Source organism: Ictalurus punctatus, chromosome 5 (assembly GCF_001660625.3).
Source record: "Ictalurus punctatus breed USDA103 chromosome 5, Coco_2.0, whole genome shotgun sequence".
Classification (NCBI taxonomy): Eukaryota; Metazoa; Chordata; class Actinopteri; order Siluriformes; family Ictaluridae; genus Ictalurus; species Ictalurus punctatus.
This window is the reverse complement of record NC_030420.2, coordinates 20,670,693-20,684,922: the sequence shown is the minus strand read 5'-3', so window position 1 is coordinate 20,684,922 and position 14,230 is coordinate 20,670,693. Positions and strand designations below refer to the sequence as shown.

The following is a 14,230-nucleotide window of genomic DNA, read 5'->3' as shown; positions in this document are numbered from 1 at the left end:
TATTAAGACCTGATGTAATGCTAATTCAAAGTTCATTAAAAGAGAATTAAGCGCTAGAGTTTTCATCGAATGCAAGGCTTCCCATACTTTATAAACAAAGAAAGAACATACAATATTGACTTCTAACTGTATTTTGCTTTAGGATCCTATTTTCTAACTACTACAAGCCCTGGCAGAAACGATGGAATCACCACACTTGGAGGATGTTCGCCCGGGTTTTTTACTTTGTAGCAAATAAAGATATGACCCAAAACAATTTTCATTTAATAGGTGATCATTCTGGCTTTGTGAAAAATAACACCTCGCACAAGTTAAATGAAAGTGTTTTAATTAATGGTATTTTTTTTTTTTTTTCCAGCGCAAGTTGAGGAAAAAATTATGGACTCACCTTGTTATTTGCATTGCTACAACAAATACAAAATACCAGCACAAGACTAAAAATGCAAATTAGTTTACAGTTAAAAGAGAGTGCTTATAGACCCAAACCTTGGACTTTTTCAAAGGAATCTTGGCCCCAACAAGAGAGTTGTCAATTGAAACAATGGAAAGAATTATAAAACTCCTTCAAGAAGGAAATCCAAGTTCTGCAATAAAAACAATCATTTAAAAAAAAAAAAAAAAAGGAAAAAAAAAGAAAGAAACCCAATAGGGAGTGTGCCAAAAGATTTTGGTTGTTCTGAGTCAGCGGTGTCTTAAAAATTTTTAGTGCAAGTATAAACAATATGCGAAGGTTGTGAAAGGAAAATATACGGGTAGACAAAGGGAGACTAAACGTCGGGATAGAAAACTCAAAGCGATATGCCTTGAAAATAGAAAATGCACAACAAAACAAATGGGTGGAAACAAGAGTCAGCGTTCGTGACAGGACTGTTAGAAATCGGCCGAATGAAATGGGATTTATTTATTGTACTAATTATGGGTGGTTGTTTTTTTGTTGTTGTTGTTTATTCCATTTTTTTTCTCAACATTGAGTGATTCCATAATTTTTTCCTCTACTTGATCTGAGGAAAAAAAAAACATTAATTAAAACAGTGGAATTTAACTTGTTTGAAGTATGCTTCACGAAGTCAGAATGTTCAGCTATTAAACAAAAAACTGCTTCGTGTCATATCTGTGATTTGTTTATTTGCTACGAAGTAAATAAAGCTTGGTGAGCATCCTCTAAGTGTGGCGATTCCATCATTCTTGCCAGGGGTTGTACTAAACTTTCCTAACGTTTCATTTCATATGATGCTCGTTTGAAACGTTTCTTTTTTTTCCGGAACCAGGCATATATTCAGATCACATTTGTGGAGCCGTACTTTGACGACTATGAGATGAAAGATCGCATGACCAACTTTGAGAAGAACTTCAACCTGCGCCGGTTCATGTACACCACCCCGTTCACAAAGAGCGGTCGGCCTCGAGGAGAACTGAACGAGCAGTACAAGAGGAAGACCATCCTCACCACACAGCATGCTTTTCCTTATGTGAAGACACGAATCAATGTCATTCAGAAGGAAGAGGTAACGAAGTCCACTAAAATAATCTCAGTTTCTACCTACACTAGCACTTAAAGGAAAAATCCACCCAGAACAATTAGCGTATTAACCTTAATATGATCTTCAGTTACATAGATGATGTTGAATTTGTAATGAAATCCCCTTCGTTTACATTTCTATGATCAATGTGTTGGTCTGTTTTCAGTTTCTAACATTACCCACAGTGCCATTGAACTCCCTGCTGATGGTAGTGCCACTGGGAATTGATCTCTACTGAAAGAGGCTGATGCTGCAGCGCTTTAGTCTTTTAGTCACTTCCACATATGATTCAGAGTTTTCATGCTAATACTCCAATCTCATTGAGCTTGTCCTCTCGTAGATCACTAACTAGCCTCGCATAGATCATAACTGGGCCAAAATGGGTCATATAGCTGCATTGCATTCTGGAGTTTTGAGTTCAGTGTTTGCTGTCTCCACTTCTTCAAAATTCCATTAATATGACATTGAACATCTGGTGAAGGAGAGGAGGAGCTTTCGCTAACAGTGAAACCTTTGTGTTATTGCAACAACGCCATTGTTACTGCGCTAGGAGCTTGGTGGCTTAGTGGTTAGCACGTTTGCCTCGCACCTCCGGGGTTGGAGGTTCTATTCTTGCCTGCTCCCTGTGTGCCCAGAGTTTGCATGTTCTTCCTCTGCTTCGGGTGTTTCCTCTTCCAAGTCCAAAGTCATGCTTTGTAGGCTGATTGGAATTTCCGAATTGTCCGTAGCGTGTGAATGTGTGTGCACTGCGATGGGTTGGCACAACATCCAGTGTGTCCCCCGCCTTGTGCCCCGAGTCTTCTGGGATACTCTCCAGGTTCCCCGCAAGCCTGTGTAGGATAAGCGGTAAAGAAAATGGATGGATGTTACTGAGCTAGAAATGTCCCCCTGTGATGTCAGCGTAGCACACAACCTCTCAGGATTAACACAAATACAGCTCCAACGAACAAATTAGCACCGGAATCCCCAAACACAGCAGAAATATTTCAATATAAACGTATTTCATGTGTTTCAGTGTATTTCAATGTGTTACAAGTGTACGTGTAAACATTCTTAACACTTTTCTTTCTGCAGTTTGACCTAACTCCAATTGAGGTGGCTATCGAAGACATGCAGAACAAAACTCGCGAGCTGGCTATCGCCACACACAAAGAGAAACCTGACCCCAAGATGCTGCAGATGGTTCTGCAGGGCTCTGTGACCGCTACAGTTAACCAGGTCTGACCATCTCACCTGCATCTAAACTCACTGACGTACCGTATTCCTCACCTCATTCAGCTGTTTATATACAGTAGTTATATTGTGTGGTAGAAATGTTTCCTTCTTCTCAGAAAACATCTCTATTTTCGTCTCAGGAAATCAGAGTGATATAAGCCATGAGAGTCAGTCTGAATAGTTTAAAAGTGATCTTGCCTTCCTGAGGCTGCCCAGAGCCACAGAATAACAGTTTACGGCACCAATCATGATACGTTTACTGTTGAGATGTCTCCAGAATCCTGAGGAGATGGCTGCGGTTATATGATAAACGCCAGTTGGAGGGACAACACAGGAAACGTATGGCAATCGCTCCAGTCCTGGGCTGCGCAGCCGCATCTCTCAGACAAAGGCCTATTCATGCTTTTCCCTTATGTGTTGACTTTACCTCGTGGCCTCCAATGTGCGAAGCATTCATTTTCTCTGTCAGTGCTGAGTTCAGTAGAGAAACCTCTTTTTTTTTTTTTTCTTCCCCTCCCCTCCCTCCCTTTTTGTTTCTTCAGGGACCATTAGAGGTAGCCCAGGTCTTTTTGAATGAAATCCCAGCAGACCCCAAACTCTACCGTCATCACAACAAACTGCGCCTGTGTTTCAAAGAGTTCATCCTACGGTGAGTGTGGCATTTAAGATCTCTTAAGAAAGAGCAGCTTTTTTTTTTTTTTCTTCTTTCAGAGGGAATGACTTTTTCAGCAACTTAGACCTTTCCCTAGTAAAAAAGCGATGTAGAAATGTTGCTTCCACTCATCACTAAGCATCTAAATAACAGAGTGCCATTGTTTTGTTTTTCCTCATGGACATTTCTAAAATGGCTGAAAGTGCTACCAGAGACCCCTTTTTTTTATTTATTTTATTCCCATTTACTTTCCATTTGCAAAGAAAGGGGCAGTTTACTGGCATTCAGCTGCATCTGATGTTTAAAAAATCTTTAACATGCCTAAATAGAAACTGTAAATAAATGGATGTCGGAATGCAGGATTAAAAAAAAAAAATTTTTATGGACATATGGAACTTCTGAGGCAATGTTTTGCTTTGGCTTCTGAAAGTGGCTTTTATTCTGGACACATGTCAAAACTCATGCTTTAATTGCTGCCAAAATTCTGACAAATATTTACTGTAATTTCTAAATGTTTCTTTTCTTCTATAATCCATATAAGCTGGCATGACATCTTATAAAGCACATTATCCAGTGAATGTTATGACTTGCTTCAACACTGGCTAGAGCAGGGTCTGTGTGTGTGTGTGTGTGTGTGTGTGTGTGTGTGTGTGTGTGTGTGTGTGTGTGTGTGTGTGTGTAACACATTGCTGAGTGATAGTAGAGATTAGGGAACAGCTCCTTTCTGTAGTGTTCGCAGTACACTAGCTGTATTCATGGGGATTTAAAAGGATCTTCGATAAGCAATCAACCACACTGGTTTAAAATGTAACATTTCACCCCAGGTTTTAACCACAACATCAAAGCGAACATTTTTCACATTCGATTACTGCAGACAGCTGATCTTTTGTGAGGCTGGACAAGATTACTTTGTGCTCAGGTGGTCTGTATGCTATTACATTTGAATTGTGTGTTTTCCTCTCTCTCTTTTTTTTTTTTTTTTTTTTTTTTCTTCCCCCACTTTCATATTTCCCGTGCTTCAAATACAGATACTTGTATAAAAGAGGAGTAAATGTGCTGCCATTAATTTAGCATATTTTCCAAATATGAATGCAGTGTGTGTAAATTTCTCTTAGTTGCTCCAGTGTTTTAAGTGGCTTTCGCGTCAGTCGTTTTTTCCTCTTCTAGATACAGCGACGAAAAAGACCACAGGACCACAATAAAAACATTCAGTCACTCCCTTTTTCCCAGAGGAGGTTTTACAGCCTTCGATTCTTTTTAACCCTTATTACGGAGATAACCACAGGGGTGGACAAATCCATAAATCCATCAGCTAGCTCAACAGATGAGTAGAAGCATCAGTGTCCCGCCCAGTCCTGTGATTCTGTTAGCCAAAAACCTAGGCTAAAATGTGGTAGCTAGTAAAATATAATAACATATGGTGAGCTAGTCAGATAGTTCAATGCATTAATACAGGATAAAGGCAACAAACTAAAGATTCAGTGTATGATTATGTAGCACGTTGTGTTCGTGGCCTGGGTGAAAAAAATACAGCAAATCGTTGGCCAACATTTCAGCTAATAGGTGTGGTGTTCTAGGGGGCATGGTGGATTAGTGGTTGGCACGCTTGTCTTCGGGGTTGGGGGTTCAAATCCCACGTCTACGCCCTGTGTGCGCAGAGTGTGCTTGTTCTCCACCATGTTTTGGGGGTTTCCTCCAGTTGCTCCGGTTTCCCAAGACATGTGTTGTAGGCTGACTGGCATTTCCAAATTAGTGTGCATGTGGTGTTAGTGTGTGCCCTTGGTTGGTGTCCCTCGCCTTGTGCCCCGAGTAACCTGGGATAGGCTCCAGGCTCCCCCACAACCCTGTGTAGGATAAGCGGTATAGATGGATGTGGTGTTCTATCCTGGCATCAGTGAGATGACCACGTGTTGTCCTAGCAGGAGACAGCTGTACGCTGCACTTTATTTTGCTTGTTTTCAGCACACTTGTTTCCCCACACCCGATTCTGAAAAGATTGCCCGTCATGAGTGCATGTTAATTAATAGTAGTATGATGATTGCTAGTATTACTATGGGGTGGGATTTGGAAGCATGTGCTATAGTTACAAAATTGAGGTGCATCACACTGCCGTGAAGCTGTGTATAATATAATGTATAATATACATAACAAATGAAAACCTTTGTTTTGTGAAAGTCGGAGAGTAGGATTTTTCTTTTTCATTAAACCTACTTGTCTGCTGGGAAAATGAATAAGCCAGACACAAAATCTGCTAGTGATTAGTCCACCCCTACACCATGTCCTAAACGTGAAGCTCACTGTAAATGTATATGTGGTGCAGGTGTGGGGAGGCAGTCGAGAAGAACAGGCACCTGATCACACCAGACCAGCGAGAGTATCAGCAGGAACTGAAGAAGAACTACAATAAGCTGAGGGAGAACCTGAGGCCTATGCTGGAGAGGAAGATCCCTGAGCTCTACAAGCCCATCATCAAACCCCGTTTCGAGAACAGGTATGGCATCTGCTCTCTTATGTGCAATCGAGCAAAACATGAAACTTGTTGAGACCATAGTCGAAAACAAACAGCTTACTTTAAAATTTTTTTTTTTTTTTTTAAGTCTTTTATTTTTTAACTTTAACCAGGGGTGCCAACATATATGCTTTAGCCATAGCCTTTAAAGCCCCCGTGAAGTGCCTTAAAATGCATAGCATTCTTCAATGTATTGACGGAATTTCCACTGAAACAGGAAATCAGGGCAGGACATATTGAGTGGCTCCGCCCCCTTTTTAAATAGCCAATAGCGTTTAGCTTACCTCACAGCCAGGAAACTTGCAATTGTTGGGGGTGGGACACTACAGATTCTAGAGAGCATTGGATTGGTCAGAAAATCTGATGAGAAGCCGAAGTGCAGAGTGAGGTTGCCGGTTCGATTCCCGGTCCACATGACTCCACATGCCGAAGTGTCCTTGTGTAAGACGCTGAACCTCAAAGTTGCGCCCAATGGCAAGTTAGCACCTTGCATGGCAGCTCTGCTACCACTGGTGTGAGAGCGTGTGTGTGTGTGTGTGAGGGTGAATGAGACTCAGTGTAAAGCGCTTTGGATAAGTGCGCCATTTACCATATCTTCTAAATGCGAATTTTGTCATTGTTGTGGAGCACACTAGCTTTTAGATAACCTTAAAGCTAACATATTCATACTAAAAGTGACAACTTCAATTTTGTTTTCATGGGCACTTTAAGATTTTTGGCCCCTTGCTATGGTGCTACAGGAGACACGTGAAAAAGTGGATGCTTCTGCTTTCTCAGCTAAAGCAGCAGTCAGATCGCACACAAATAAAATTCACCTGTCAGAAAAAAATAATTTACTGAAGAGGACAGGACACAGGATTTGAAAGATATCAATGTGTTCTAGTTGTGGTTAATTGCACGTTGTGTTTACTTTATAGAGGTTAAAATTGTACTGTGAATTCGCAAATACCATGTTTGAGGTCGGTTGAGTGTCTGTGTATGAGAAGCGTGAACTGATAGAAAAAGAGAGTGGGCCATTTTTATATTTTCTGGAAGGAAAAAAAACCCCCAAACATTTCAGGAATGTTATTATAACACAGTGGTCATGTGCTACTTTTCATTTGTCCCACCATCTCTATTACTAAATGCTCACTCCTATCTGCATGAAGTAAAAACGTCTCGCATCAGCAACTTTTTTTGTTTGGGTTCTGCGGGAATCCCAGTCTTGATCCACACATAAATTGTACTTTCACTTTTAACCTGCTGTAGCTTAATGAATTTACTCGCACACGGGTCACACAGATGTAGCAGTATAATGCTGATCTTAATGCGACTTAATTTCATTGTCACTTAAGTTACAACTTGTAATCTTTTGAGTGAGTCCTAGCTGCCCTTTGAAACTTCAAACCGCTTTTCTATGTTGTTTGGAACAGGGACTCCATCAAACGGCACAGCTTCCGACGGATTCCGGAGGACAGTTCATGATGTCATGAGAATGGAGGAGAGGGAGTGGAAGAGCAGCTCCACTGGTGACTTGATGCCTTGAGCAGGGTTTCATTCACAGTATTAAATATTAGTTTATGTTCAAATTGTCAAAGGGATAATGCATGTCGACATATTTCAGTACATTGTTTTATTGCCTCCTACATTTGTCTTGATGTGCTGTTGTCCTACTAAAAACTATTAGGCATCACTTTAGCTGGTAGGCTTTGGTAGTTTCTTTAAAAATAAATAAATAAATAACCGCATCAGATGAATAACAACCAATTTGCAGTCAAGTTTAAATATTAAACTTGATAGGCTGAGAAAACACCATACTACCTATAGTTGATAAGTTCAGCAAGTTATATAACTGTATCATACTTTTCAATAATCTGTCTTTACTTTAAAACATTCCAGCATAAATTCTGTTATGACACGTACAGCATTGTAGCTAAAATACTTTACCACTTTACTGATGCCTAATGGGAAGTTTGTGTTACAGAAATTGGATTTGAATCATGATGAGATCAAACATACAGTCATGGGCGGGGGATGTACTCAATTCTGTGTCTTCAATTAATCAATTGTGTGGTCCTCACTAACCTTCTATAAACAACCAAAGAACCTCAGGTGACGACAACAATAAAAAACACACAACAGATTTCAACAAGTAGTATTTTTTTCCCAAAAAGGAAACCAACATTCAGTAGCCAGGTGGGAAAAAATAAGTACGCCCTATAATTCATTAACATGTAGAACCACTTTTAGCAACAATATCTTGATAGACGCTGGTGAGGACCACACAATTGTTATTTAGGTGCTGATCAATAAAAACATAGAATTGAAGGAGGGTGTACTTTCTTTTTCCCAATGACTGTATAGAAAAATAACTTTGGGTGAAATACCACTCAAACAGTGCAAATAAACATGTGTACAAAAATCTACATGATATACAGGAATCTCTTGCAGTAAAATGAGTGATTATTATAAAAAAAATAAAAAGATATTGACAGTGCAAACAGACTGTCCACATTTAAGCAAAATGAAGGGAGGCTAACCAGAGGCAGATTACATAACCCCAGGAACGAAAGGCCTGTGACTTGAATAAAACCCTCCTGCGGTAAGACGTGGGTATCATCCGAGCTGCGTGTGTTCTGCTGCACGCTCAACACCCAGTGGAACGGACAGGAGGAATTTCTCATGATGGTTGAGCGCTGAGCCAGTGCAGTGAAATGCCTAGAATTTTGTGTACATGATACTGCACAGAAACAGAACCTTTAGCAGGGTTGGAAATCTCAGATGCAAGCTCTCTTTATTTATCTGGATTTTAATGGAAGAACTGCTCATGAAAATCATGTCTATTCGAGATTTACAAACTGCCCCTGGTTACATTCAACATGGATTCTTTATTCTTTATGCTTTTGCTGAAACAATATAATATATATTTTTAGCAGAGATATATGAAATAGATGTAAATATGTTTTACTTTATTTATAGGAAGGTATAGTTTTGATTCTCACTGGTACGATCAGCATTTGCTGTAGTGTGCCAATTCACATGTTCTCATTACCTAACCTTTTTGGAATCTGTCAATATCATAACTGAATTAAGTTAACTTTTTTTTATATATATATAAATAAAGATAAAGCACAGTAGGTTTGTGTGTTTTTTTTTTCCTCCCCTACATGTATATTTTCTGTATTTTTATTAACTGAAAGTTTAATTTGTTCAGGAACACTTTAGTTGGATTTTATTTCTATTTTTCCTGGGCCACTTCTGAAAATTTTGCCAATTAGTCATAGATAATGCTGCAGATTGCAGTTTACCCTTTATTTTGAAAACCATCATCATCCTTTCTGTTACACCTGTTGCTGCTCTTAACACTGTGAGAACTGTTTGGTCTATAGTGTGTTTCTCCAGCACAATGTGGATGTAAATTTATTTTGTATTATAATATTCCAAAGCACTCAATAAAAACTTTAACTGTTGTAGCTGTGTCATCTGTTCCAGCTGAAGATATGTAAGGATGGAATGGCAAAGTAAAAGAAAAAAAAACACACAAAATGTCTTAGCAAGATCCCTGCTGAAAAAACCTTCCACAAAACTTGACACAAACAGGTCTGATTACTGCAAACCCTGTTTAATCAAATCAACACTTAAATAGAACTTTTCCAACAGTGTGAAGTAGGTTCAAAGGTCTTACCCAGTAACACACTATGTCAAAGTTGAAAGAAATTCCAGAAATGACAAGGAAGAAGGTGATTGAAAAACATCAGTCTGGGAAGGGTTACAAAGCTATTTCAAAGGCTCTGGGACTCCAAAGAACCACAGTGAGAGCCATTATCTCCAAACGGAAAAACTCAGCACAGTAGTGAACCTTCCCAGAAGTGGCCGACCTTCCAAAATTCCTCCAAGAACACAGCAACTACTCATCCAGGAATTCACAAAAGAGCCAAGGACAACATCAAAGGACCTACAGGCCTCTCTTGCATCAATAAAGATCACTGTTCATGACTCCACTATCAGAGACACTGGGCAAAAATGGCATCCATCGAAGAGTGGTGAGGTGAAAACCACTGCTAACCCAGAAGATCATTAAATCACAACCCATCATTACCAAAACAGTTATCTTTATGGTATAGGACTTACAGTTAGTCATGTGGAAAAAATAAGTACATCCCATAGAAATTGATGATGTACTTGAACAAAACCACAAGGAAAATTTGCTTTTTCAATCATTTATTCAACAGAAATATCAATAGAAACTAAAACTGAATCCCCGACATTTTCTCAAATTTAAAAATCCCCGCCAGACGCTTTTTTTAAGGTCTGAAAAAGAGGTCACCTCCAGGGAAAAACAGGAAGTATGGTCACCCTAATTATGTTATTAATCAAATTAAACAGAACACAACAGTCTTTGGTTATATGGTACATTATATTCTCTAAGGTGAAAATAAAAGTATCAGCAGCCACATCTTTTTTTCTATCAACCTGTCCTGTAAAGTTCTCCAGGAGGCACTTGAAGAATTGCATGAAAAATATGTTATGTATCTTCCACAGCGCAATTACAGAAATGACAAGGCAAATGACAAGATTAAATTTTGGATTTAGGAATTTATTACAATGGTATATTTAATTGGGGGGAGGGGGGGGGGGGGCATATTAAATACGCCTTTCAGACAAGTCTCTACTTCCTGGCGCGGTACATGACGTATTTTAACATGCGACACCATGTGCGCCGCTTCCTTCTGTTGGTAGTCCGGTGTTGTTACTTTCTCTCTCCACCCGTATTCATACAAATCCCGCCTCCTGCGCTAGGATTGGCTGTATAGTTCGTACTCAAAGGGATTCATCCAATTAGTCACATAGCATAATGCGTGAACGTCAAATCCTAGCGCGGGAGGCGGGATGTTATTGTCCGGTCTGCTGTTGGGGAAAAGAACATCGGTCACTGAGTGTCTCAGGTTTGTAGAAGCAGTAACATGGTGCACTATACAACAAACTCTTTCAGACATTTACTTTGTTGCTGTCTATACTGTTTGTCATTTCCGCCTGAGATATTGAGTTAACAACATGATATAAACGAGTGCAGGCTTTTAAAAAAGACTAAACGCAGGCTAATGATACACACGAGTTCTCAGGCTGACCCAAAACTCACAGTTAAAGTGTTTTGACTTTTTATGAAGTAGAGCTGACACCGTTATATGGTATTGAAAATGTCTCTGTATTGCCGACCTCTGCAACAATTCTGTCTCTGTTGATTAAAAAATAGATAAGTTAATGTACATGTTATCCCAATGAATCCCTCGGGGAGCTGCAGGGTGCATTCAAGGGACCGAGTTGTCAAAGAGTGTTATGTAGCCTGCCGTGATCCAGTGTTGCCAACAGCGTTCCTAAATCTTTGCCAGCGATTGCGATTTTAAACTTATAACTCAATGACACGTAATGCTTTTATGACCATTTATAGTTATATTTAATGTTGTGGAAGCACCACGAGACATTCCTGGTGGAAAAAAACCCAATCACAGAAATTCGAATGGGTTCCACTACAAATACCATTACAAACCATCAGCTAACTATTAAAACCATTACTGTTATTGGTTCTTAATGGTATCCACTAGACATAACATGTCACCAATAGAAGGCAACACATTACCAATAGAGAACACCATAAGGGACCATTACTTTTTTCATTAAAACTAATATATAATTTCCATTTTAACCATTAAAACCATTTCAAATTCTGTAAGGGTTTCTATTGTTTTATTTTTTTTTCCAGCAGGGATATTAGTTCATGTTATCACTTGCATTATAGTAGCTTCAAACAGCCATCCTCTCATCATCCCCTCTTTTTTCCCCCTTCTGTTCAAATTAATATAAACACGGCTTGTTTTGTAACCAAGAAACCAGCAAGTGTAAAATCCTCTGTCCTGAATACTATCCCAAAGTGGAAGTTTCTTACTGACTCTTATTAAGGACTGACACCCAAAAGTCCTTCCATAAACGTCAAATAAATGCTTACTTACAGAAATCGATACCATATCAGTGATCATGTGTAGTTCTTTGTTAAATAACAATGCATTTTTAAAATGTTTATTATTAGCCTTAGATTCCCTATAATGTCCACCGTACAAGTCCCTGTGAATGCTAGTTATATGAAATGATGTATATTATGATGTATTAGAACGAGTGCATTAATATATACCTGCAATTTGAATCACAGCTGTCAGAGCTGTGCTGTTATAGAGCATTAAGCAATACCTTCAGACCAATCAGAATCAAGAAATCAACAACGCTGTTGAATAATAGATTACAATGACTTTTCTTATAGAACCGAGAAGTCTTTAGTCACAAACTATTTTCACAACAGAGTCAAACAAAGAATTTGGTTATTTACAAGATATGCAGACAAAAACAAAAGGAAATGGTTATGGATGGAATAGTAGAAAATGCAGAAGTGTGAGGGTGTGACAAACAATGGTGATCAGTGATTGGTCATTGGGAAGATAGGCTTGCGCAAGCACTGCTCAGTCAGGCTTTATACACCGGAAGTGAGTTGACCAGACCTGCTCTCTGAGCTCATATAACCAGCAGTGGTGATGTGAGCTAGAAAGCTTTATTGAGTGCAGGGAAGTCTCTAAACATCTACTCAGAAAGTAGCTAGACTTGTCTCTATCCCCCCCCCCCGGAATAATTCCGATAAAACATCCACTGCTCTCACACTGTTAAGTGTGCATTTTAGTAACTTCATACATGAAGCATGAGCAATCATGTACTACACTGTATAGCCAAGAGTATCTGAACTCCTGATTGTGCCCATTCCAAACCCATGAGCATTAACACAGAGTTCATCCCCCCTTAGCTGTTATAACAACCTCCACTCTTCTGGGAAGGCTTTCTGCAAGATTTTAGATCGTGGCTGTGGGAATTTGTTCATTCAGCTAGAAGAACATCAGTGATGTCAAGCACTGATGCCAGGTGAGGATTCCTGGTGCACAGTCGGCATTCCAGTTCATCCCAAAGGTGTTCAGTGGGGTTGAAGTGCAGGCCACTCGAGTTCTTCCACTCCAACCTTGACAAACCATCTGCATGCACCTTGCGTTGTGCACAGGGTAACCTTAGGACTTCTTAAGGCTACAGCATACAAAGTCATTGTAGACAAATGTGTGCATCAAACTTTGTGGCAACAGTTTGCGGAAGCCCAGCATATGGATGTGAATGTCAGATGTCCAGATGATTTTGGCCATATAGTGTATTTATGACTCTTAATTCTTCATTTTCAGATTGATTACTCATGGCATGGAGATATTAATATAAATAATGAGAATGAGTATTGAGTATTGAGGCGTTATCCTGACCAAAAAAATGATATGTATGTTGAAAGATGGAGTCTAATGAGCAGCATGATCTGGAGCCCAATAAGGACGACCTGCCTTTGAGAGCTAACACGAATCACATCCTGGTCAGACACTATGTGCTGGACCTCAGCGTTGACTTTCAGACAGAGGTAATTGGAGGCAGTATTGTCCTGTTCCTAGAGCCTTGTAGAGGACCCAGTAAGACTGAGGAGTTAGACTTGGTATCATCATCACGCAACAGTGATCTAAACTCTCCATATGTTCATGATGGTGAAAAAGCCAGAGACTTTAGAAGTGCTGCACATACACCTGAAATGATGGTATCACAGGGAAGCCAAAATGATGCAAGTAACACGTCATGGGATGATGTGAGTAAAGACTTCACCTTGATTTTAGACTGTTGTGACCTGTCGGTGTCCAAGGTGGAAGAAGTGGATATATGTACAGTTTCTAAACTCAGGAAGCTTGACCAGGTGGCTCTGGACTCCACTCAGGATCCATCATTTAGTTTAGTAGAGAGTCTCATCTCTATTCCTTCAGCCAGATGGAGACAGCAGCAGGATCTGTATCTACAGTGCAGCCGTGCCCGTGCTGTCAGTCCAACTGAGCCGTTATTGTTTCACATGGACCAGTGGAGTCTTCAAATCAGGAAGAAGGGGGTTCAATCATCTCATGCATTCCCTCGCGTGCTCAGGATCTGGTACAAGACAAACCCCATAGGAGGCTCTGTGAGGTGGACCAAGGACCAGGATGGCGGGTAAGCATACACATTTTAATGATGTCAAAAAATGCACATTGGCACATGTGGCTGAAAAAATGATTTTTGTTTTATCAGTACTTCTGAATCATCTTTAGTTCTGATTACTAAGTGTTGTAATATTTTTACTGTTTACTCCACCATGTTTTTTCAGACCAATAGCAGCTGCATGATATGGCTTAAAAACCAAAATCCACACTCTGATTATTTAATGGGCCTCTTGAATTTTTTTTCCTGAGTGTTTTTGAAACAGGGGGG

General features: G+C 39.7%; 2 protein-coding genes across 12 annotated transcripts in view; both read left to right on the top strand.

The window, feature by feature from the left end:
- The window catches only part of dock8 (dedicator of cytokinesis 8), a 65,433-nt gene extending 56,088 nt beyond the window's left edge, over positions 1-9,345 (top strand). For all 5 annotated transcript variants that reach the window (XM_017467696.3, XM_053680305.1, XM_017467699.3 and 2 more), the window contains 5 exons: positions 1,269-1,505; positions 2,595-2,738; positions 3,278-3,384; positions 5,708-5,878; positions 7,309-9,345. In XM_017467696.3, coding sequence (XP_017323185.1) covers positions 1,269-1,505; positions 2,595-2,738; positions 3,278-3,384; positions 5,708-5,878; positions 7,309-7,360 — 711 coding nt within the window. In that variant the 3' untranslated portion in view covers positions 7,361-9,345. The remainder of the gene's footprint in view (positions 1-1,268; positions 1,506-2,594; positions 2,739-3,277; positions 3,385-5,707; positions 5,879-7,308) is intronic.
- Positions 9,346-10,732: 1,387 nt separating this feature from the next.
- Positions 10,733-14,230, top strand: part of aopep (aminopeptidase O (putative)) — a 78,837-nt gene continuing 75,339 nt past the window's right edge. For 3 of the 7 annotated variants that reach the window (XR_006982552.2, XM_047155593.2, XM_047155594.2), the window contains exon 1: positions 13,142-13,972. Coding sequence is in view for 6 of the 7 variants with exons in the window: in XM_047155593.2 (XP_047011549.1) it covers positions 13,242-13,972 (731 nt within the window). In the remaining variant the exon portion in view is untranslated. Of the gene's footprint in view, positions 10,822-13,140; positions 13,973-14,230 lie in introns of those variants that run through there. The other 4 variants (XM_017468223.3, XM_017468222.3, XM_017468226.3 and 1 more) reach the window with 4 other exon arrangements.